The sequence below is a fragment of the Mugil cephalus genome, chromosome 14 (assembly GCF_022458985.1).
Source record: "Mugil cephalus isolate CIBA_MC_2020 chromosome 14, CIBA_Mcephalus_1.1, whole genome shotgun sequence".
Classification (NCBI taxonomy): domain Eukaryota; kingdom Metazoa; phylum Chordata; class Actinopteri; order Mugiliformes; family Mugilidae; genus Mugil; species Mugil cephalus.
The window spans coordinates 14,716,830-14,741,831 of record NC_061783.1 but is presented as its reverse complement, the minus strand read 5'-3'; the positions used below and the strand labels follow the sequence as shown (position 1 = coordinate 14,741,831).

The window sequence follows — 25,002 nt, the reverse complement described above, 5'->3', positions numbered from 1 at the left end:
GAACCGGAGGAAGTGCACACACTTAAACAGACGCCTTGGGTTCATTCAATCTAAACTGTGATTAGGCCGCAAAAATTGTAAACTAAGCTTATTTCTGTAATATGATTCACATTTTACATTTTTAGTGAGGGGAAAAAGATATGTAGAAATAATGTAATTAAGGATGAGTTCTCTCCAGGTACTCGGGCTTCCTCGCACCGTCCAAAGACATGCTCGTTGGGTTAATGAGGGTCAAAAACCTAAGCTGGGATAAACTCCAGCCACCCTCCCTACAATTTTCCAGAGGACAAGCAGTTACAGAAAATTAATGAATGAATGAAGATGTTAGGTGTTGGGTGTGAATAAGCACAAACTCAAGGCTTCCTTTTAAAAAAAAAGTGTATTATAGACTATTAATAATATGCAGTTACACATGAAAACAAAAGTCAGAGGAAGTAAAACACATATAAATATGTTGAGTTGTTGCATTGTCTTAAGTTTAGTTTATAAAAGAAATGTTGATGTTTCCCAGTTATGTACATAAATACACTAGTAAAAGTTGAACCTTTGATTGAAAAGACATCGTCTCTTAATGTAAATTAAACAAAGTAATAAAACTTGAATGTTGTACATATAATAACAAACGTATTTGAATGTCTAATATCTGAGGCAGGTTGTAGAGAAGAATTCTGACCTTTTTGTGAGGTTAATTTTCCCACAGGTAAAATTGTTCTAGTAGAAAAATAAATAAAGTAAACTAATAATGACAAAGGTATTGTAGAGTCTCGTTTTGCATATTTCAACACATTCCAGTTGTTGCAGGATTAAACACGAGTCCAGTTCCCATCATCGTGAGTCATAATATTTCCTGTCCGTTAAAAGCGCAACTTCCATCTAAATAAACTTCTAATCGGGGGAGGGGAGGGGAGGGGGGACTTTCCCGCAGTGAGGGTGAAACCTCCTTTTGTTTTGGGGGTAGTTTGACTCCTCCGAGCTGCGGGAATTCAGCTCAGAATCACAACTGGAGGTGAGGCTCAGTCACACAACAGTCACACGTTACACTAGTGCGGTTAAACTTGGCGTATCAATACTGAAAAATTAGAAAAACCTTCACTAAAGTTAAAGCACTTTGGATTTAAAAAAAAAAAAAAAGATCCAGCAGAACTTTCAGCTCACTTTTTCAGTCTTTCAAAAGCTGGTGATATTTTGTGTAAACATGTTTCGGTGTGTGATCCTCCGTCTTGGCTGCGCTTTCCAAACACAGCTCTTCCCTTCATTTTCCGAGTTTCTTTGACAACATCCTTCCTGATAAGTCTCCACTTGTCTCTACTCCACCTTCCAGATGGCGATCTTTCCGTCGTGCTTCTCGGCTCCGCTGAGGACGTAGCGGTCCTCCGCTGAGCAGAGAGCCATCACCTTGTCGGTGTGGCCGTGCAGCTCCTTCAGGACCTGGTAGCGCTCCGCGTCCAGGATGTAAACCTTCCCTTTGGATGTGATGCGGCCCACGCCACCGACCCACACCTGGAGAGTGAGAGAGAAAGGAAGACGGAAAGAAAGGGACATTTAACGTGTCATCCGGGTCTCGCGTTTCAAGTGTGCGCCGCCCACAGAGAAAACTCCCCACCAGTCATTTCAGACTGAAGAAACCACTGGAACAAGTAGTGAAACACCTCCGAGTAAAATTAAAGTTGATTTTCTTTTGGACGCGGTTAATGTGGTTCGACTTCATGAAGTTACACTCACTTGCCACTTTATTAGGTACACCTGTTGAATTGCTTGTTCACAAAAATAGCTAATCAGCCAATCACGTGGCTGCAATTCAATGCATTTAGGCACGAAGAGGTGATCAAGACAACTTGCTGAAGTTCAAACCGAGCATCAGAATGGGGAAGTAAAAGGGATTTAAGTGACTTTGAACGTGGTATGGTTGTTGGTGTCAGACGGGCTGGTGTGAGTATTTAGGAAATTATCTACAGCAGCAGAAGACCACACTGGGTGCCACTCCTGTCAGCTAAGGACAGGAAACTGAGACTACAGTTCACACAGGCTCAACAAAACTGGACAATAGGAGACTGGAAAAAACGTTGCATGGTCTGACGAGTCTCGATTTCAGCTGTGACATTCGGATGGCAGGGTCAGACAACATGAAAGCATGGATCCATCCTGCCTTGTATCAACGGTTCAGGCTGGTGGTGGTGGTGTAATGGTGTGGGGGGTATTTTCTTAGCAAACGTTGGGCCCCTTAGTACAAACTGAGCATGGTTTAAATGCCACAGCCTCCCTGAGTATTGTTGCTGACCATGTCCATCCCTTTATAACCACAATCGACCCATCTTCTGACGCCTACTTCCAGCAGGATAATGCACCATGTCACAAAGCTCATGTCATCTCAAAGTAGTTTCTTGAACGTGTCTGTGAAGGTTCTCAGTCATCCAGGTCATGGAAATGCAAAAAAAACGTTGAATAAGGTCACTGACTTTTGATTTTGAAGAACATTCACCACCATGAGTAGTTCTTCAGTGTAACTCTGTGGGTACACCCCAAGATTTCGGTGTGTTACCCACAGAGTTTATTCCTATTTAAACCTCAACTTCCCACTAGTTTATCAGAACTGAAGAAGCTACTCGGATGAGTGGTGAAACGTCTTCAAGAAATTCTACAAGTCCAGCTGACCTTATTCAATGCTTTTTTTGGATTTCTTGAACATGACAATGAGAACTCCAATGGCCTCCACAGTCACCAGACCTCAACCCAATAGAGGAACCTTTGGGATGTAGTGGAACGGGAGATTGGCATCATAGACGTGCAGCCGACAAATCTGCAGTAACTGTGTGATGCTGTCATGTCAATAAGGACCAAAATCCAACACCTTGTTGAAAGTTTGCCACGAAGAATTAAGGCAGTTCTGAAGGCAAAAACGGGGTCCAACCTTTTACTAGCAAGGTGTACCTAATAAAGTGGCCGGTGAGTGTATAATCCCTTTGTCGGTGATGTGAAAGTAATAGTTACACAACGAGACTGATACCGCCCCCCTCATATGTCAAACTGTTGACATATGTCATGTATGTTATTTACCTGGTTTTTAACTTTAATCATGCAGAAACATCCGGTGCAGTCCTGTAGAGCCACGCGTTGGAACGGTTTGCTAGTGTCTTTAATATGCCAAACACACACTTCTCCGGAGTTAGCACAAACACTCCACAGCTCCTCCCTCTGTCACATACACAAGGCAAAGAAAATGATCAAACTTCAATACAATCCAGAAGAAAAAAAATATATACAGAAGGCAATACTGAGGGACTAATGTGGTACCTCAGGTAAGAGCAGCGCAGAGCTGAATGTAGCTGTCGCCCCTTTGTGTTGTTCTGGCAAAGTCATGCGATGCTTCAACGAACCATTCCTCCACACCTCCATGATAGCGTCCCTGGAGCCTGAGGAGACACGAGACGACACAGAAAGGAATTCAGTTTCCACAGTCGACCCTCTTTGTTCACATTTTAACGCTCCGGCGAGAGTGCGAAACTTACAGCACCAGAGCACGCCGTTAGAGCAGAGGACGGACAGCAGGCGATCGCAGGAGAGACGAAACTGCCTCTTCACCTGAGGAACGGGAAAAGGTTCATTCTCAGTACGCGTTTAAGAAGTCGTCTAGGTATTCACGATGCCTAAAACGGGAGCTGCTAAACAAAGGGTGGTTTTAAACAGACCTGCAGCGTTGAGACGTCCCACACCATAACAGTTCCCTCTGCGCTGCAGGAGTACGCCACCTTTTGGCTGAAGGACACATTATTATGAAGCAAAAAAGACACAATTTCTATACATATTATGCAGCTTTTCTCATTTATATCATTGTACGATGAATATCTTTCACTGGTGGATCATTAACAGGACAAAACAAGCTATTTGATGTACAATTTTAACCAGACACACACAGTGTTTTAATGTATATTGCCTCATCTGTAAAATTAAATCCTTAATTTCTATGTAGATTCAGGTGAATTGGTCATTTTACTGTTAAATGAGTCCATTACTTGTACTTGTCTGTGTCCAGGGCCAGTCCCGTGACCTCCGCCCTGTGTTCGGTCAGCTGCCTGTTACAGACCATGGACACCATGCTGATGATGTAGATGACCGAGTCGTCAGAGCCCATCCAGACCTGATCCTTGTCCACTCCCAGCATGCAGTTCTGAAAACACACACACACACACACACACACACACACACACACACACACACACACACACACACACACACACACACACACACACGCACACACCATTCGGATCAAGAGTCACCGCAGATATAAAAGTAAAGCTAAAGTAAGAAATAAATACGCTGTGAGCTCTGTAGTTTACATAAAATAAAACATTTAAAGACACTGACTAATATTTTTCAAGTAACAGAGAGAACTTGGAAAAATTAGACCCAAAAGTTGTTTTAATTATTCGTCACGGATTATGCGGAAAACCGTTAAAGGGACAGATTTGCTTTTTGACAGTGGGGTTGGATGCAGTACTTATCCATGGTTAGTATATTATAGGCATAAAAACCAAGCAATAAACTGCTGTGGGCGTCCTTAAAAACCCACCAGAGTCCACTGACAAGAGCATTTTATGTAACAGATGAAGAGAGTAGTTGATCTCCTGCTGCCTTGAATGGTTAGTTTGTTTGCTCTGGTGGAGTCGTGTGAATTACACAACCCATTTCTGTTTTTGCACAAATTTCCTTGTACAAACTTGCACAAATGCAAGGTGCTGCTGTGTTACCATTTTTACTTATATTTCCACTTGGATCTTTTATTTTATTTATCTTTATTCCTGTCTATACTGTTTTTATTTAGTATTTATATATTACAGTTACTATGAGAAATAATCTGGGACGTGAGTGCATAATTTGGCTCCATCTCATGCTTTTGTATGGTTGCAAATGACAAATAAACGTCCATGTCCAGCAGGATAAATTTACTGTTTTATCAATGGTGTGTTTGAAGTGCAAAAACATCCGTCTGACATAATTTCTTTCATGCAAATCATCACAACTCCAAAGAAAGTTGAGTGAGCTGAGACCTACAATAAGTCTTTTCTTAACGGGCACAATGATGAGCATTATTTCATTGTGTAATACCGAACCTCACCACAAGGAGGCAAAACTGTTCTAATAATCAACTCACTTTCACAGATTCAAACTGAATCTCCGAGACACTAATTAAGTATGGAAAATACTTACAGATTTAAATATTCTATTTATTTAAAATCTGGTGTAAAACAACATGGTCCAAATGTTCAATACATGACCCGATAGTGAACTGTGTACCATGGTGATGGCTGGAAAGAGAAAACACTTTGTCCATCTCTGTCACACACAAACACAGGTCAACACATTTCACATGACTGTGACCTGCATGCCTGAAGTCGAGGTCGGTGATTAGCACAGTCGCAAGAAGAGCCTCAAAACTTCACACCCACTCTTATCTACCGTGAACGTTCTCCTCTGGGAGCTTTGAAGTTCTCATGCCAACCCTCGCTTGTTTATGTTTGGTGAAGAAAGTTTGCACAGAAAATGTTTTGGTCTTTGGGAGAATGAAAAGAATTCCAAACACACTGCACACTCCCCGGAATATGTGGAACCAAGTCTGGAGATAATACTGGCACTGATTGAGGCGGAAAGTTGAGGAAAAACCGTTATATGTGGATCTGATGTCAGTGGCATGCACCGTTTGTTTTCTGGTTCTGTTCAGAGACGAGAGGCAGCTGAACATCTGGCAAAGTTTTTTTTTTGTTTGTTTAGTTATGCACAACAAGCATCTCTGCATCATTATTTATTAGCAACACTGTTTGCATGTTTTTCTAAAAACCTGAATAAAAATAAGGGGATGTGCCAGCGATCATACATCTCTTTATGTATGTAGGTTTGCCAGTTGTGTGCAGGTATTCGGCGTATGTGTGCGCTTTTCTCACCAGCTTCGCATTCCCGACGTGGCAGGTGTGTGTGAGGGACCAGCTGGAGGCATCAAACACCATCACCTTCCCTCCGCCCACAGACACCCACAGCTGACCTGAAACACACGGCAGACGCAATATTTGTTCAGTTATTTCTCAATGCCTTATCTCGAACATGTGACCCGCGACTGATCCGGCGCTTACTCTTTCAGAGCAGGCGAAGAAGAAACGTGAATATAATATCTGAGCTTCACAGCGCCGTTATGTCAGTTCATGTGAAGGATTTCACTTCAGCAGTTTGCTCAGACTGACGGCAGTTTGAATGAAAACACTTTCAAAACTATTTTTCTGCAGCCTGACTCCACCCAGGCTTCATCTAACGGTCAGCGACGCTGGCGGGAGGGGAAAAGAAAGTAACATCCTGTGTTTCATACGAGGAGCAGAGGAGGACAGTGGGACATAGATGTAAAAAGAGGGAGAAGGGAGTGGTGACGGGAGAGGGGGAGTGAACGGGCCCCGTGCCAGGAGCTCAATTCAGTGACCTATATCCAGAACCAGAGGAGGGAGACCGAGGCGGAGAGCGGCAGGGAGGGAGGAAGGATCTGAAAGGCTGGATTTGTTCTCTCCACCAGCAGAAAAGAGCCCAAAGAGCAGGCTGCTGCTGCTGCTGCAGGAGAACTGGACCGTTTTTGTATGTGCGTGAATCACTGAGCGAGAGTGTGCACGAGTGTGTTAGCGGCCGCTGGGTCAGCCTGTCACCAGCCGTGTTTCTAAGTGGCCCCAGATGGTCGTCCACTGAAGGCCGAGGCTTTGTGGCTCCTTGTGGGTCTTTTTAAGCAGTCTTCCTGCCACGTAATGCGCCACACTGTCTGCCAGCTGTAATAAAAATCCAGGGACGGTGCACAAAGGCAAAACTGCAGCGGACAACTCCTGTGTTTTTAAGGTCAAATGTGATGAATCGGATTGAATAAGGTTTAATGTCATAACAAGCTTCTAAAGCAGATTCTTCATTTCTCTGTTGTACTGCTGGAGGCATTTTAATAAATAAATAAATGCTGCATTCTCCCAAGATTAACAAAGACTGGATTGATGTGAGCAGCGCAGTCAGAGACCTGGGTGCATCCTGGACTGTCGTATATATATTATATAGCCACAACATTATGACCACTGACAGGAAAAGTAAATAGCACTTATCATCTTGTGACAATTAAGTGTTCTGCAGCGCAAGGTGTTGACCTCTCCTCCAAATTCACTAGACCCCAAACTAATCAAGTATCAATGGGATGATCCACTGAGACCCCTCTAACGACACACTGTTATCAGGCACCACAGGACACACAATCAGAAGATACATGTCCATTCTCTGGTGAGTCAGGACTTGATTAACATGGGAAAAATTAAAAGATGTATTCTGATTTACAATTAAACAGTCAAGTTAGAATTTCTAATCGGCTGCTACTACAAGTAGAAAGAGGCCAGTTAAGGTTATTTTGCCGTCTGGTGAAGATCCCCCTTTGCACTCTTTCTTTTTCCTTGTTAATTTTCATCTAATCTGTTAATAATTAGATAAAATGACCTTTATATTAAAAAAACTGCTCTTACAAGAAGCTTTTTTCCTCAACACATACAGGTGATGTAACCTGTTGTGATACACACTTTGGCACGTCGCGTTAAACCGAACATTTTAAGAAAAGCAAAGTGATTCTGTGATTTTATAATCTGCTAAAAAACTCTTTGTTTTGGGTGGGTTGCTGCAGTTCCTTCTCGGTATTCACATTCTCTCTTTTCCTGTTGTAGTTTGCTGTAAGTCAAGGCCAGAAGAGGAAGTGTGGTTGAGAAACTTTACATGCCGCTTCACGATCTTTACGTTTGACTGACTGAGAACCAGAGGTCATCTGTGTCTGACTATGTCAAGAATGACGAAGAGGTTGCTTGGTTATAAACACATTCAGGAGAGGGCTGTATGTGCGCTTACCTGGTGTATACAGAAGTACATCCACAGCCTGAGGTGCAGTCAGTTCCAGCGAAGGGTTAATTTTGTGCTTGAGCGTCTCCGCTGTTGTCTTGGGTACCATCATGGGGACTAAAGACACACACAATTGAAGTGATTAACCTTTGCCAGGTGCTTAATGCAGAAATACACAGTAAAACTCCCCGAATGTCAACAGAAATCTCCACACAGTTTCTACTGAGTCATAATATATTCACAGCTTGTTTTCTAGAATGAGTCAGAAAGAGCAATATTGAGCAAGTCACGACTCACAGTTATGATTCAAACAACAAGTTAAAACAATTGAATGTACCATTATGAGATGATAGAGCCACACACTGTTTAACAACCTGGGCACTGGTATGTAGGTCCATATAAAGAATAAAAACAAACAGGTCACACAGGGCAGAGTCCAGAGTTTCCTGCATAATAATCTCAATTAGGAAAACTGAAAAACTGAAACTTTTCTGTCTTGTTTTGTTTGTTCTTGTGTGTCATAAGCTTCTGTGTTCTTTTTAGTCACATAATAATAATACCATTATTACACTACAGATGAACTTCAGATGAAAATCCGCCTGCATGGCTACGTCTGGCACATTTCTCCTTCATGTGAATCACTCAGTATGTTTACATGTGCAGCTTAATCGAGCTCGAAATTCGATTTTCTGAATGCGGTCCTTGTCCAAGTTTATATGCAACAGAAACATGAACATGTCCTCTTCCTCCACACTAGGTGGCGATATGTGTCTTGTCAGCAGGTTAATAACATGTTAATATGGGTCCCTTTCTGGTTGAACTATTACAAGAGTCAACAACAATACGGATAATAGCACAGCTTTTTTAATCTCGTACTTAATGTGCGCGCTACTTATAGATAAGATAGCGCTATCCATCAGGTGGTTCTTCTACTGGCTCGCGCGTTGTCCAGTTAAAGTTCAATTAAGGTGTATACATGATGGAGAAAATGAATTTCCAATCGCATTATCTGGGAGTTTTAATCGGATAAGGAGAACTCCAATTTTAGATGGCGTAACGAGTTTACATACACGTAAATTGTCCAGTTAAAGTCGGATTAAGGCAATAATTTGCTTTCGTCATGTGCATGTAAACTTACTGAATGTGCAATGTCCTTCTTTTAAATAAAATAAATAAATACATAAATAAAAATATTAGCAACCAGATCATCATCATCGTAGTTTTTTTTACCTTCCATCTTGATGCGGTCAAAGTGAGCCAGCTTGGAGGCAGCGGAGATGGCCTTACTGCTCTGTAGGCTGCCAACCACAGCGTCCATTAACAGGGCGTTGGTGAGAGCCTGCTGCATGTACTGGGGGTCCTGGAGGGAAAGATTATTTCATGAGAGTGGTTCATTAAAAGGCTGCGAAGAATTAAAAAAAACAAAAAACAACAAAAAAAAAAACAATATTAAAAAATAAATTATAATAAATACAAGTACGAATCATCTTATATTACTTTTCTAGACTCATCAGTTCATTGTGTTTAATAATAAATATATAAATAAAAAAACAAATGTATCTTCTCCCATATTCAATTGTAGCATCTTCTAGTTATTTATTTTATGGGACTAGCAGAAGAAAACCCAAATTTATGTCAAATACGATTTACGTCAAAGTCAAGCAAGCTAAAAAAAAAAAAAAAAAAAAATGAACCTGAAAGAATGTTGGATATTTCAGCAACACAATTAACATAATTAATAATATGCAAATATTTCTGCTAATCCACCTTCTCAGAAAAAAACAGGATGCAATTGTACATGCATAATATGGTAGTTAATATGCTAATTACGCAGCCTAAAATACAAAGGGGAACTGAGAGATGATATGATATTTAAATTAAATTAAAAACGACTACAGTAAGGGAAAAAAGGAGAGAAGTGAGAGACCGAGGTGTTACAGTTACATTATTTGGTTTCACAGAGGAAACCCTCTGTCTTTGTTCAAGCGTGTGTATTTATGTTCATGTGCGCCTCATGGAATTTCAACCCCACCCACAAAGGTCAATGAAGTTCACAAGGGCCGACACACACGCTCATATTAACTGATACCGAGATAAAGACACAGTATGCGTAACAGAAGCACACGATATCTCAAATAGAGGTTTTAGTTCCTGAGTTCAGATGTAGGGTTAAACGATGTTATTATTACCTGACGGTTTCGACGCTCGAAACGCCGCTCAGAAGTCACACTGACATCATCGAAACTGTCAGGTAATAATAACATCGTTTAACCCTACATCTGAACACAAGAAACTAACACGTGTATATTAATAAGAAGACATGGTGAAGACGTTTGAGCTGTGATATCTCAAACTTTCCTCCTCTGTGCATGTACGTCCCTATCTACTAACACATGTTTATACCCTCACATACCACCATCAAGTATTCACCTTGTGTTGGTCAGCGATGAGGCGTCCGGCCCACATCTCTTTGATCATCAGGTTCCACAGCTCAGTCTCCGTTTTCAGATTAGCCTCAAATGACTCCTTCCTTCCCCGGACACGTATCTTCAGGCTGGGGATTCGCAGGAGCAGGAAGGGAGCCGACGTCACTTTCACCTCCTGCAGGAAAACACATTAACATGTTGCTTTCACACAGAGTCAAACGCACACCTTCATTTTGTTCTATTATTTAGGATTAACATTGTCAAAGGTTCACCTTTGGTCCACCTCACCTCTAAATCTCTGTACTGCGCCACCTCCAAGTATCCCGGTCGCCCATCTGTGAGCAGGAAGAGCCGGCGTTGAGTCATGGCAATCTTCCCCACGCCGCGGCTCGTCTTCACCGATGAGGACAGCTTGAAGACGCACTCGCTGGTCTCAATGTGCTCCAGCACAGACGCTGGCAGACACACCTTGAAGTCAGACAAATATGAGGAATCTGTATTAATTTTGTGAAGAGGAAGCCAGTAACGTGCCACGCCGCGATGCCGTGGATTTACTCAAACCGAACCAGTAATGAAACACTATAACCCTCATTGTTCGGTTTGGATCTCTGAGGAATCCAGAGACGTGGGAAGCAATTTGGAGGCTAGAGTGTCACAGCAAACAAAGTTTGACGACTAGATTTAAATCACTGCTGATGACCTAATTTCTTTTAAAATTTAACTGGTGAAGCAAAATGAATTTAATTGAATTGTAGCCTGTCAATCAGCACAGACAGTGGTGACTACATCCATCTGTTATACACAGACAAGTCTCTAGGATTCGTTCACTTCAGTGATGGATGTAAATATATGTGCAGGAAAAAAGAGACTATTGACTCACTTTCACTTACGACTGATGTTGACAGTATATACTTTGTTTACACAATCTATGGAGAAGTACACACCTCTTGTGCCTCGGCCTCCGTTTCCTTCCAGATGGTGTAAAACACCCTGAACAACTCTGGGCCAACCTGCTTCTGATGACCTAAAACAAACAAGCACACACAGTTTCCACGATGAGATAAGAGAGGATCACTTGTTTATATCATATATTGCTCCGTTCAAGCACAGCCTTGTGACTTGCGGGTTTGAAATCTATATTTTAATCTTCATTTACCTATAAATGAGGAAGCACTCTGCTCCACAGACACGTCAGGGTGTCTGGTAGCTGACAGGGCTGACTATGTCTTTATCTCTTTATTTCTTTATTTCAAAGTCTAACATTGTATTACAACACTGGCTAAATATGTTGCACACACCCAACCAACGAATGACTGGTAGAGTAGTCATAAGATAATATACAATAGAAGACTTAAAAACACATTTTAGATAAATAAATATATACTATATGCACATATAGTTTCAATTGGTACATAACATAACATAACATAACATAACATAACATAACATAACATAACATAACATAACATAACATAACATAACATAACATAACATAACATAACATAACGTAACATAACGTAACATGGGCCATTTAACCTTAAACTATGTATAAATAAATAGTAATTAGTAGTGGACCAGTCCAAAGTTGAAGTTCAACACCATCTGTTTATAACAAAAGGTGAGACATGGAAAAGAAAACTTGACGTTTGCCCACTATAACATTCAACAGGATGTACAAGCCCTTTTCCAGTAACTCAATGTGGCCAAAAGATAAGCTTCATTCCAATCGTCCTTCCTGCATTTCCTGTAGGCAATATAAGCTAAAACCCCAATTTTTAAGATAGTACCGCAGAATACCCTCCATTACTCGCTCGCTTCCTTTAAAATACCACAAACAAAACATCTTTTCGTCGCTGTCTTGCGAACACAGTCACTCTGAGTTGAGTTGAGAGGAATGCCGTCAGGTTAGTACAGCTCTGACTGGCGCTACTTGAAGGGTGTGAAGTGAAACTAATTTTTAAGTCATTCAGTTCAGTTCCAAATGAGGTGATCTGCAGAATGTGTGAAATAAAGGGCAGCAAATGTCAGTGAAGCCCTGGTAAGGAATCCAACACTGTATGCCAAATACTTCAAGAAGGGGTGAGGTAATGATTAACATAAGGAATAAATGTTTGCCTGGAGAACCTGTGAAGGAGTGGGAGGAAGACGAGGAACAGGTATAACGGAAACACTCAAGTGTATGAGTGTGTAAGTGTGTGTATTGAGGCAACACGTCTAGCTATGTTTATACAATACTCAGCCACAACACTAAAACCAGTAGGTGGAGAAAAAAATAACAGTTTTGGAGAGATAACGGAGCCCTAACAATAAATGCTGAACTTTAATGAACATACACTTCTTACCTACTGATAGAGCCTCAAAGAGTCTAAAAATGGTTCCTTGGTCTTTCACAATGCCAGACTCCTGCACGCATTTCACAAACTCCTCCAGTAGCATGTGTTTTTTCGGCAGCTGGAAGCGCTTTACGGCTCCTTCCTCCATCCCGTTGTCGTGGCTCGCGCGCTCTCGCTCCTGGTCCCTCTTGACGCGGCTGATGAGTCGTTTGAGCTCTGGTTTTTTGTCGGCCTTTTGTGGGGAGGATTTAAGAGTTTAATACAACAGACCTGTAAGAGCAGCATCTGTGGCTGGGTGTGTATTCAGCTACACAATGACCTGGACTGACCTGTAAGCGTTCAACCTCTGGCATGGAGTCCACCAAGGACTTAACCATCTGAGAGGGGAAGATATCCGAGTCTGTCTTGTACAGGCTCTGGAAGTCCTCTAACGCATCAAAACGTTTGTTGGACACAAAGTTTACCAAACCACGAAGGTAATGGTACCTGAACAGACAAATGGATGCATCAGGAAGAGGGTTCAGTTTATTGTCTGTCAGCCACTGTTTGTATTTATTCTAACAAATTTAATGAAATATTGTGATTTTATACAAATGAAAGATATGGAATCAACCAAACTCATTAAAACAAACAGATCAGAATTTTCTTTCAAAACTAAACAAAACAGTGGCACAGGATTATCAGAAAAACTTAAGTGCTGTTTTATGAAGCATCATCTCAGTTTTATGCTTAAATGTTTGCTCTTTAAACAGCATGATCATTTTTCAAAGATCATCTTTTATGCGATTCATAAAAGTATTTCCAGTCTAGTCTTGGTGTCAGAGCTAAATTAATCTAAAAGTAAAGCATAGTGATATCATTTTCATTGTTTCCAAGATTTCTTTCTACTCCGTGTACAGTACCTGGCCAGCAGAGCAGATTCATCAGGCGGTGTCGCGCTAATAGCCTTCCCCAGCGAAGCTGCCATGTCAGAATAATAGTTCTGGACGTAATGATAGGCTAACGGAGGGGGGAACTCTGGGAGACGGAAAACCTTCACGACTTTCTGAGGAGACTTCAACCCTGAAAGAAGACAAATAAAATCAGAAGTGGACTTCGTTAAATCCCTCCCCCTTTTTTCCTTCAGCTGCTACTGACCGATATCAGGAGTCATCTTCCTGAGGGATTGCGGTCTGCTGTGGCTGATTGTTGCCATCGTTTCATTGGCAGGCTGATCCAAGTTAGGCAGACTGGCTCCCAGCCTCTTGCTCAGTCTGTTTTCATGACTGGTGTAGCTGCTGTAGCCCGTCCTGGACAGTTCAGACATCGGAGGACGACGGGGAGACTCTGTAAATGCTCGATTTCTGCAACGAATAGCAAAGCTGGATAAATATTCAGATCATGGCTGGTACTGACCGTGAATATTACAGTTACAGTAAAAATAGACTGATGACACATAGTCAAAGTATTTTAAAAAAAAGTCTAAAAATAGACTGATGACACATAGTCAATAAAGTATTTTATTGACAGGGCATGCTATGTAATAAATGGAATACTTTTTATTGCATTTACGTGTTTATAGGCGTAAGAGTCACTTCAAGCAGGGTGGCGGAAAAGGAAGTTAAAGATAGGTCACATAAACTGCATTTCCTCAAATGGCCACTTGAGGCTGTCTCCACATGGATCAAATCCATTAAATATCACCGATTGTATATACTATGGACAAACCCATAATGACATCACCCATTGGATTCTGAAAATGAAGCCTGAAGTTGGCGGAGCCCACAGTTGCCATGTTAGTTAGTTAGTTCGCCTGTTAGTTCATGTTACTGCCTGTCACTCAAAGCTGGAACGCCCTTAATTGTTGAATTTTAAACCTTAATAAAAAAATAAACAAATGAGTTATAAAAAAAACACCCCCCGTGAGACCAAAATAATTTTTTGTACCAGGCTGTAAACATGTTTAATTCTGCTGTAAAGTTGGGCTTGTTAATATGGTGCTTTATGGGGACTTGCTCCCTCTTGGAGCCTCAAGTGGCCACTTGATGAACTGCAGTTTCTTGCACTTCCGCATGGGCTTCATCGCTCAGACCTGGAGGCATTTAGATTATATCAAGGCTAAAAGTTACAAGATGACTGAGTGGCAGCTGGGTACTGACACAGGTCACTAGTTGTCTGCTTAGAAATCAATTGCCCGCATTAGCTCCACTTCTTTGCCCAGTTTGGGATTAGAAGTCAAGTCAAGATGGCAAGGGCAAAAACCACCGCACTGAGCTTCAAAGCTACTCTACGGGGAACATCATGGAGTGTTTGTTCATCTTCATATATAGTCAACAGGCACCACTAAGGCGAACAAAGACTGTAGAAAACCCTGTATTTGTGTAAGAGAAGCCATCTTAATCACATTTATTCAGTTTCACTATAGTTATTCTTTCCTTTGTTTCCCTACCCTTATGTGAGTTTCTCAGTTTCTCAAGACATACACATGGGAATGATTAAAACTAAATCAAAGTTGTGTTTTTCTTAAGAACTATTTGATTTACCCACCATCTACCATCGTTTTAAGTCTGCTTATATATACATATGTGTATTTTGTTGTTATTTTTGGGGCATAAATATAGTAACACAATAATTATTACATCATTGGTAATAATGTTCCTGTCAGAGGGCTAATATCTTCAGCTCAGTCGAGTTTAACCAGTAAAACAGCTCTGGGGTGTCCCAGGAATGCTGAAATGTGCTTTCTCAGAGGGTGAGTGGAGGAGGGACGGGAAAAAAGTTAAGTAATCATTTACTTGTGAATCCACGAGACAAAGCAGACAACAATCTGTTGAAGGTGGCATCACGTCATAACCTCCAGAGTGTTTAACCTGGGATTGTCTATGCATGTCGTTGCATGTCTATTATCACTGCCAGGTTATCTTTCTCCCTCTTGTATAACATCATACCAACATCCTACCTGTGTGCATAGTTATGCATTTTCTGCTCCATGCGGCTGAAGGTATCTCGTTTCCTGTTAAGCCTGTCTCTCAAGAACGAGTGGAAGATGTGAGTTTCTAAAACCTGGGACAACAACAACAAAGAGAAACATGCAGCACGGTGCGGTCAGGGTTTGTGTTTGTGTTTTGGCATGCTTGTCCTTTTAAAGTGAAAGCGTACCTTCTTGTAAAACAATTGGTCTGTTGGCTCCCTTGTCCTCAGAAATTCCTCACTGTTAAAAACTCTGTGCTCGTGGTTTAAAAAGTCCTGGACTCCTCTGTGAGAGAGGAAGACAAACGTATAAAACAGAAACAGAGAGCGGCAAAAATCTGTTTTCATTTGGAAAACGTGCAGGTGGTTTACTTGCAGGTCATTTGCGTGTCTTACCTGAAAACGTTGACCACCAGCTCCAGGGTGATGTTTTGTATCTGTGAGTTGAGCCGCCTCTGCCAGTCTCTGCGCTGGGATCGAAGGGAATTAGCATCGGTGCTCGCTCCAAGGTGACACATCTCCAAGTCATAGTGTAGCTGGAGACACTCTGCCCTGGACATATACAAAAAGTACAAAACAACTTTGTTGTCCAATGTTCTGCTGGTATTTAGGGGGTAAAATGTAACCGTAGTTGCAGTTTTTATTGGAGCTGACAGTGCCTGCATAGTAATGTGGAGGAACGCTGTTAACACACAGTTTCTGGTCACAAGTGCGTTTAATTGTTTTACAGTGTGTTACCTGGACATGAAGCTCTCAGCTGCAGCCACAGGGATGGCCGGTAGTTCAATAGTTTCAGACCACGACGATTCAACGGTGCCGTCGTCAACATTCACGAGGATTAGGTCCTCGGTCTCCTACACACACAAAGATAAACACACAAATGTGCATATTGTTTGTACAAAGGGCGCAATTCAATCCAACACAGCCTAACAGAGTAGAGCTCAGTGTGATGAACAGACAGCTACTGTAAAATATGAGAACTGTAAGGTGTTGAATAAACATGAATGCATTGGAGACCACAGGGCTGTGTTATATACTGTATGTGAGCTCAAGAAAATAACAAAAAGACACACATTTTGATTACAAAGGAAGTTGGAGGGAAAAATCACAGCAACATTTGTTATTTAGTAAATCCACTCATTCAGATTATTACTGTTACTGTCTGTCAGCAGGTCGATGGTTTGTCAGTGAGAATCTGTGACCTTAAATTTTCCGGTGCAAATATCACACAGAAAGCTTTTTTTTTTTCATTTTACGTTAAATACACAAATTTATTCACGACGTCATTCACCCAGAATGAATAAACCCGACCACTCAGCATGCAGAATGAGGTGTAGAACGTTTGTGGTAATTGACCATTGGCTGTATTGTTTATGTGCTCGAATATAACTTTTTGGTTAAGACACAGTCATTCTGCTAGTTCTTTGATGTCCATATGATGTGTCCATCAACTCCAATAACAATTAAAACATTTATATGCACTTGAGAAAACAATTGAAACTTGTCTGGCACCTCTCCCATCATCTCGAGCCAGACAGGCATGCCAGATTTCAGCAAAACACTTGGAACAAAAAAAAAAAAAGCGGATGTGTGGTTATCTGTTTGCACTGGTGTACTCACAGCAGCAACCTCTTCAAAATGACTGATGTGACAGCCCATGAGAAAGGCGGTAGGAGCCATGAGGAAGTCCAACATCCCTCTCGCCAAGATGGGGACGTAAGGCTGCTGCCAGGACAGAGGCTGAACGACACGAGGAATTTGAGAAGGGATGAACAACGTGCTTGAATGGTTCTTTAAATAGCGACACTGTTACGCAACGTTCCCGACGCTAACCTGCAGGTACAGCAGGAGACTCTCCGCAACCAGGGTGAGTCTGGCCCAGTCGGAGGAGAAAAAGACCAGCCTCTGTTCTTGAAGGAGGCAGGACAGCACCTGGAGAAGAGAGGAAAGCCTTGGACTTGTTATATATATATATATATTTTATGACCTTATCTTTTCTGTGTAACACCATTATCTCTGTTACCTGGAGTAGCGTTGTGTGTGTGAAGCAGAGGAAAGGTAGATGCAGGTCAATGTCGATAACAGGGCTGTCCTGATCCTCCCTGGATGGAAGAACTACTTGGAGAGGACGGAGACTGAAGGACTAACACACAAAAACACACATTACGGTATGGATCTTGCAAAGAGGGAACGCACAGAGTGCATTTAATTAATTATATTTACCACATGCAGTTGTCCGGGAGGAGGTAGGGGCACCATGGACAGCTTGGCAGAAAACTCCTTGATTGTCTCCTCAAAGTCGCTTTGTCTTGCAGTCCGCAACTGGACCAGAAGACTGAGAGCAACGAGGTGGAAAAGGAGTTGAATTTGACAGCATTATGTGTCACATCATCTCAAAACCATGTTATCCATCATTTCTATGTATTTAATAAAAAATATTACCATGACAAACAGTCTCTCAGGGCATTGTAGTACGGGAACTTGGAGATGATGCACACGGCAAACGGTGCATAGAGACGGGCCTTAGCTGAATTCCACCGGTGGCTGTTCTGGACAACACTTTCCTGCCAGAACTGACAGAGCAAGCAGCTGATGAGTCTGCATTTATTACTGACAACTTCTTTTTCTGTGCATTTATGTTTTTGTACCTGTACTGGTCTGTAGTACTGCACCACAACTCCATGGGTTCGGTTGCCAAACAGGTCAGTAAAAACCAGGAAGTGGTAACTGTCTTCTCTCTGCTCGGTGGTCACCTGAAGACCACCTAGCCAAAGAAAAACCAAGAACAATCAGAGGTTGGGAATATAAGGAGCTAAAAGAGGGAACAAACTATATCAGCCAACATCTAAGCGCAAAGATGTTGCAGAACAGATTACGGTACACTTATGTTAGGTTTGTCATAGAAGAAACTGAGTGTACCAGGGAAACAGAGCTGAGGCAAAGCGATGAGATCCAGATCCTTTGGGACACTGATGTCCTCCGTCACTGACGACGCATCAGCGCGGCTGGCTGCTTCTCCGTTTGACTGCGCCTCTGCAGTACGATCTCGTTTCTTCTGCAAAACCAGAAAAAAATATTCTAAAATGAGATGCATAACAACACAAACTGAAACATTCTCAATATTATAATTATCGTGCAAACGTATCATTACATTATACCTTCTTGATGAAACTCTTCCTCCTCTGGACGCGGCTGAAAGCTGGACCAATCACCTGGCTGGAGTTGGTCTCCTTGGAAACAAATGGTGGGGCGTGGACTTGCAGTACCTCAGCTTCCAGCAGGGGGAGATCATTTGACTTGCTCTGTTGGCGATGCCGCGAGAAAGTTTGGAAATTTTAGTCAGTCACTGAATGTACATGAAATAATTATTTAAAAAAAAAAAAAAAAATTAAACAAACAGGAGAATGCATTTTTGGCGTAAAATATTTTTATGTTTTTTTTTTAATGAATGTTTCATTTATATAAGTTAAGCTACAACATCCAGTGGCATCAGGTTTAAATATACGTGAATTTGATTACTTATTCTGTATCTTAAACTTTTAAGCCCTAAACAAACCTAACCAACATCAAAGTAATATCTGGCATCTACAGTGACGTTGCCTCATGTCGCCAGAAGAGCTCCTGAGCCAACAGGTTCTTTCTGATTCAACATGTGGAAAAACTTAGGTCACAGATGACCGTCATCTTTGTGCGACAGCCTTTTTGACAGCGTATTACAAAGTGCGTGTACCTGCATTTCCACCTGGCAACATTACCAGCCCATGTGAAAGGCTCCATTCAGTAGTAATCAGCTGTGATTAAATTAATGGCTTAAAGAGAAGGAACAATCCTGCACAGCGTCACTTTCTCTGCATGACTGTGTGTAAACGTACCTGCTGTATGTCTCGAAGCTTATCAGTTGAGGCTCCTACCACGACACACGCCTCCAGCAGTCCAGACGGGAGCTCCGCCATCACATCCAAGCCAGCGCACTGCCTGTAAAAATCAAAGTTTGAATCGGTCAGTCAACCTCCTGCGATGCTTCCTGTCTGTTTGTATTAAAAAGCTGTAGCTGGGATGTGATTCTGTTTTACAGTGCCCCTTACTGTATATAGCTGCGATGATGGTTCAATGACTTCAGAATTTGAATGATGACTAACCGTGACTAATGCAAATATTCCCAGGCTAAATGTCGATCTCATTCAAGCTGAGAGTTTTTACGTTACAAAACTTTGAGGTTGAGCAACCAAACCTCAGCGAATCCTCAGCAAAAAAAAAGCAACATCTCAGGCATTATGCTCAGACAGACAAAACCCTCCTCCCGCAACTTCCTCCAGATGTGTGCAGTCACACGCACTGCACACAAAGACACACACAAGCACTGGCACAAACAGAGACCTATTGGGCTAAATCACACACACAGCAGATGCTAGGGTTTGGGTACAGGTGGAGTTTTCCTGTCGGAAACAAAACCACAGATAAAACTAAATTACTGTTACTGAACGCGTTTTAAAAACTCCCCCCACCCCAAATCAGATAAGTGTTTACTCATTAATTCCCAGTCCATAATGTTAAAATCTTCCTTTGATTGGATTTCAAACATGATGCTATTAAATAGTATTAATTAAACATGACCTCCTGGACTGTTCAGGCTTATTCTCATTGCATTTCATCAATACAGCAGTTAATTTATGCTATTTGTTAATTACTTTATTAGATACCACTATTTCTGGAATCAAAAATCTACTTTTATATATTGATTATGTTTTTGAAAAGCCAATTAGTCCTTTTATTAACCTTTTATTCAAGCATTTTAACATAAGAAATATACTTACTTACTTCTTTATATGGAACAGCTCAGTATATTGAAAAATAAAGCACCAAATATTAAGTTGTATAATGACACAATTTAAGGTCTTATTAGAAAAGGTGTTGCTTACTTTACTCTGACATTGGTATTGAAAATAGCTAGATTGACATTCAGAAATTCACTTGCATTAATTACAGCCATAATATTATGTCCACTTGTCTAATTTTGTGCAGGTCCCTCTTTTTTTTCTGTGAACAGCCCTGACCCATTGAGGCATGGACTCCTCTAGACCCCTGATACCCGTGCTGTGGTATCAGGCACCAGGATGTTAGCAGCAGATCCTTTAAGTCCTGCATGTTTGCGACCCTCACGGATCTGATTTATTTTCCCAGCACATCCCACAGACGCTGGATTGGACTGAGATCTGGGGAATTTGGAGCCAAATCAACGCCTGAATCTCGCTGTTGCCGTTTCTCGAACCGTTCCCAAATTATTTTTACTTTGCGGCTCGGTGGGCATTATCCTGCTGAATATGACCACTGTCATCGGGGGATACGGTTTCTATGAGAGGGTGGACATGATCTGCAACAATGCTTAGGTGGGCGGTGCGTGTAAAAATAACCAGGAAGTTTTTCCCAGAAGAATATTGCCCAAACCATCGCAGCCTCAGCCTGCACCGGCTTGTCTTCCTCCCGTAATGCATCCTGGTGTCATGCGTTTCCCAATTAAGCAATTCACTCTGTCATTCATGTGATGTAAAAGAAAATGTGATTCATCAGACCAGGTCACCTTTTATTCATTGCTCTGTGGTCCAGATGCAGACGCTTTGAGCAATAGGCAGCAAGGGCACGACTGGTCTGCACTCATGATGTTATGGCTGATTTGTGTATTGGACAGTATATAAATAAATAATGTAGTTCTAAATTATTTATTTTTAGTTTTATACCTTATTTTTTATTAGTTTAGATGCTACACGGTGTGTTCCAGCGTCCCTGCTAACTATAGTAGTATCCTCTTGTGTACACATTTCGTTCCGATATTAACAACACAGAGTACAGCTTTAAGTCCGCACTGACCTACCTACCAAACTACATCTGTCTGTCTGAGTCAGGCATATTCAAGACTAAACATCTGACTTGCATTAGCTGCAGCTGCAGGCTACACCCAAGAAGTCGCTCAGCTTCTCTCTTTCGTCTCGAAGCTCACCTCCACCGCCTTTCTTCTCTTCGTTATAGCCGCATATGTTAGTTCTACCCTTCTGTCCACTTGTTCGCTTCCCTTTTTTTCTCTTCTTTCTTCACCTTCGACACGGTTGCTTCCTCTCTCTCTCGGCCTTGGGGCCAACACGGCCTCTGACTAACTGAGCCTGCTGTGTCATGGAAAAAAAACACACACTTAACTCGTTTATTCCCCGAAACCCCTTAATTTAGTAAACTTCGCGCTTCGGGGGCAGCGTGCCGCTGTTTATAAGCTGAGCTCTGGACCGTTTTAGAACCGTGTCACGGCGGTTTCGGCCACATGCACACCTCCTGAACGTTTAATGACATCCAGATGCACGCGAGAAGAGGAGCCGTCGAGTTTTCCGAGCATTACCTGGATAGAGTGAGCTTCATTATTTGACACAGGGTTTCAAGAGAAGAACAACTCCTTGGACATACCTCACAATTAATATTGTTAAGATTTCAGTATAGGGTGTGTGGAGGAGGTAACCTTATGCTGTGAGAGGGAGACAGCACGGAGCTGTACAGGGCACACGACAAACAAGTATGGCTTCATATCTGTCAGAGAAGAAGCTGCTTTGACGTAGCCGATAGCAAACTCAAGAAGAACGTGGCTGGGAATGTATTCTAGGAAAAGAAGAAGACGACCGCCAATGCCACAATTACGGATCAATAAAAATATTTCAATAACTGTGTATAAAGACAAGCTCTGTCAACGTTCTCTTCCCAAATTAGAAAGAAGATGAACATAACACAGTTAATGGGTCACTGAGTCAGTCTACAGCTGCTTTATTCACAGTTTCTTTGGTGCACCCAGAAATTTATGTTTACACTGAAACCGTGTGTCCGTGCTTTTGCACCTTAGAGACAGTTGCTGACCTGAATTTATTCATGTTAATTTTTTACAATGCAGAGTCACACAAGCTCAAAGGGAGGGAGTGTTGGTGTTTACTGAGGTGCCCTGGGACACAGGAAGAGGGGAAGCTCTTAAAATGGGTGACATGCCCCCTTAATGGACACCAGACAGCGTTTAATAGGTGCTGGGCCTGCTTATAAATTAAAAATTACAATTATAAATAAAACGCTTCCACGACCTGAACTAGTAACTATAACTGCAAGCAAGTTTTTAAACCGGGTTGCAACAGTGTGCAAGAAATCAGAATTGTTCCCTTTTCTCTTTCTTGAAAAAGAGCAACATGCGCCTGAACGAGCCGAGGTACTTGAGTTCATAAAACAAACCAGAGCAGCGCAAACAGAGCCGTGACAAGTTTCCCAAAACTATCTCGCTGTTTTGAAACTTGTAAATAATCTGTAGAATACCTTACTAGTAGGTTTTTAAACATTTAACAGTCGCATGTGGTGGGTTGTTAGGACCGACCGAGCAAGACTGTTGACATAGCAGCTCCGAAAATAAAAAAAATAAATAAAAAAATAAATAGAAAATCAGGGACTCACCTTAAATTAACTTACTCGTTCATTTCCACTGGAGACGGTCGGGACGAGGAGTCAGCTAGCTACCACCGGCTAACACGACTGGGTGTCATAAAACGCCGTGAAACTGTTTAAAAGTGGCGACTTGGAGACTATCACCGGCTCCTCCTGTGCTTTGTGATTCAGAGGTTACTGGGACACACACACACGCAGGGGTTCGCCGCTGGACTGTCAAACTTCGCATTGGCCACATGTTTGGCTGAACTTCCGTTATTTCAAAATAAAGGTATTGTTTTGTTTTCTTGAACTTCCGGTAGATGCGTTTACCGGCTTAGTGGCGCCATCTACTGTCTTAACTGGGCCCATGTTATTCAATTAATAATAAATATTACACAAATACATAGAATTTGCTCAAATTTAAATCAAATTATTCAAAGAGTTGCTGTTCTTTCCTCGCTGTGTGAAGGAAAGATTCAGAAGTTCTCTTGTTCCTGCTGCTGTGAGTCTGCACAACAACACTCACCTTACCTCAAGGTTTTTTTTTTAAATTATATTGTGCAGACACATAACAAATGACGTTATGACAGAAATAAAACACAAAATGAAAAAGGTGCAGGTACATTACATAGCACAGTGTTCTCAGGCTTGAAAATTATATTAAGAGTCATTGTGCAGCACATAACAATCACATTTTTTTCCCCAATATTCATCCCCCATCTCATTTTGGAGCCACAGCGTAAAGATAATTTTACACAGGTAGAGTTCATAAAGGACCTAATGGTAGGAGGGTTTCTCTGGAGCTAACATTTAGTTATTGCTTTTTTACTTTCTAATATGAAAAATTTAAAAAGGTATATGTCTCTTTTGCTGAGGCCTCCTGGAATTTGTTCTGAGATACAGGAAAGTGAATGTGAAATCAAATGGTAATTCAGTGTCTCAGCAACTTAGTTGCCCCACATATTTGCAGAAAGAAAGAAGATATGTGGGCAAGACCAAAAAATATGAACATAATCCACAGAAACCGCACCACACTCCCTCAGGCTCGAAAACTGCGAACCACTGAATTTGTCTACGACTGAATTTTTGAATTTCCACGTCAAGGGTGAACACTTTTACTATTTACTATGCAACTTCCATCGTACTTTTTGTATATATGCCAGTACTTGTGTTCTTTTACTCTGTTTTATTTTATTATTTATATTTTATACCCTAGAGAGGCTGACTTCTCTCCTCTGAGCTCCACAGTCCAGACCAGCATCACCAAACACAAGAGTCCAATCAACAGCTGACTCTGGAGGCTGTGGTAAATACTTACAACCTGGTGTTACAACTGCGGAAACTGAAAAGACCATATTGGTCAAAAGTTATCATCAGACATATTACGCCTTTACCCTTCGTTTTGGAAAGTGTATTTTATTCTATGAGTAACAGATCTTGGCTAATTGATTAATCAGTATGATCAAAAATAGACCATTATTGGTTGCATGGTGACACCTACTTCAAATTGTTGTGTATTAAATGACAGGAGTTGTCAAATGTTAACAACTTTCTGGTAGTGTTTGTCCCTCTACGCATATTTTTCTGATGCGTGCATATTGTATGTATTGATTCCACCTGTGAAAGATTATTGATCCATGTTGGGTCTTGCAGTCATCTGTTCTATAATCAACATGTTTTGTTGTATGGATGTATGAAAGGATGACATTATTTTCTCTCCGTATAAGAGTCCACTTTGTTGAGTGTGTACTAAGCAATTCATCTTTCATAAAGATGCTGGAGCAATTCACTCCACTCTGAGTACACTGTCTTGGAATAAGATTATTCTGTGATGTATCATCACTACTGATGCCTCCGTGGAGGAACACGAACAGCACGTGTCTCATTTTTTCTTTTTGAATGAAAAATATCAACTGAATCTGGAACTATCTCGTTTCATTCTTTTCAGTAGCGGGGTTGCAGAGGTGATATTA

General features: G+C 41.5%; 1 protein-coding gene across 3 annotated transcripts; it reads right to left on the bottom strand.

Moving 5' to 3' along the window:
• Positions 1 to 360: 360 nt before the first annotated feature.
• dennd3a (DENN/MADD domain containing 3a) lies at positions 361 to 23,257 on the bottom strand. Of its 3 annotated transcripts, none has more exons than XM_047606017.1 (30): positions 23,057 to 23,257; positions 19,465 to 19,567; positions 18,751 to 18,894; positions 18,512 to 18,647; positions 18,241 to 18,356; positions 18,035 to 18,165; positions 17,816 to 17,927; positions 17,616 to 17,735; positions 17,426 to 17,524; positions 17,213 to 17,332; positions 16,331 to 16,446; positions 15,989 to 16,144; positions 15,782 to 15,878; positions 15,582 to 15,685; positions 13,781 to 13,986; positions 13,546 to 13,705; positions 12,973 to 13,129; positions 12,653 to 12,875; positions 11,255 to 11,334; positions 10,599 to 10,778; positions 10,315 to 10,485; positions 9,115 to 9,244; positions 7,894 to 8,001; positions 5,937 to 6,034; positions 4,011 to 4,165; positions 3,687 to 3,753; positions 3,507 to 3,579; positions 3,292 to 3,410; positions 3,055 to 3,192; positions 361 to 1,500 (listed from the first exon to the last, which is right to left on the bottom strand). In XM_047606017.1, exons 2-30 carry the CDS (start codon positions 19,543 to 19,545, stop codon positions 1,306 to 1,308), a joined length of 3,792 nt encoding a protein of 1,263 aa, XP_047461973.1. In that variant the 5' UTR covers positions 19,546 to 19,567; positions 23,057 to 23,257; the 3' UTR covers positions 361 to 1,305. The 3 variants fall into 3 exon arrangements, with proteins under 3 accessions (XP_047461973.1, XP_047461975.1, XP_047461974.1); XM_047606019.1 differs by having other exon boundaries at positions 19,465 to 19,563; XM_047606018.1 differs by lacking the exon at positions 23,057 to 23,257 and adding an exon at positions 21,588 to 21,841.
• Positions 23,258 to 25,002: the final 1,745 nt, after the last annotated feature.

Bases quoted from the DNA above. Each gene is read 5' to 3' on its own strand.
- dennd3a (XM_047606017.1), bottom strand. From the start codon at position 19,545: ATGGCGGAGCTCCCGTCTGGACTGCTGGAGGCGTGTGTCGTGGTAGGA. The intron at 17,333-17,425 runs GTTAGCGTCGGG...CGTGTCGTTCAG, and splicing joins GTCTCCTGCTGTACCTGCAG to CCTCTGTCCTGGCAGCAGCC. The intron at 3,754-4,010 runs GTAATGGACTCA...TGTGTCCTTCAG, and splicing joins CTGGACACAGACAAGTACAA to CCAAAAGGTGGCGTACTCCT.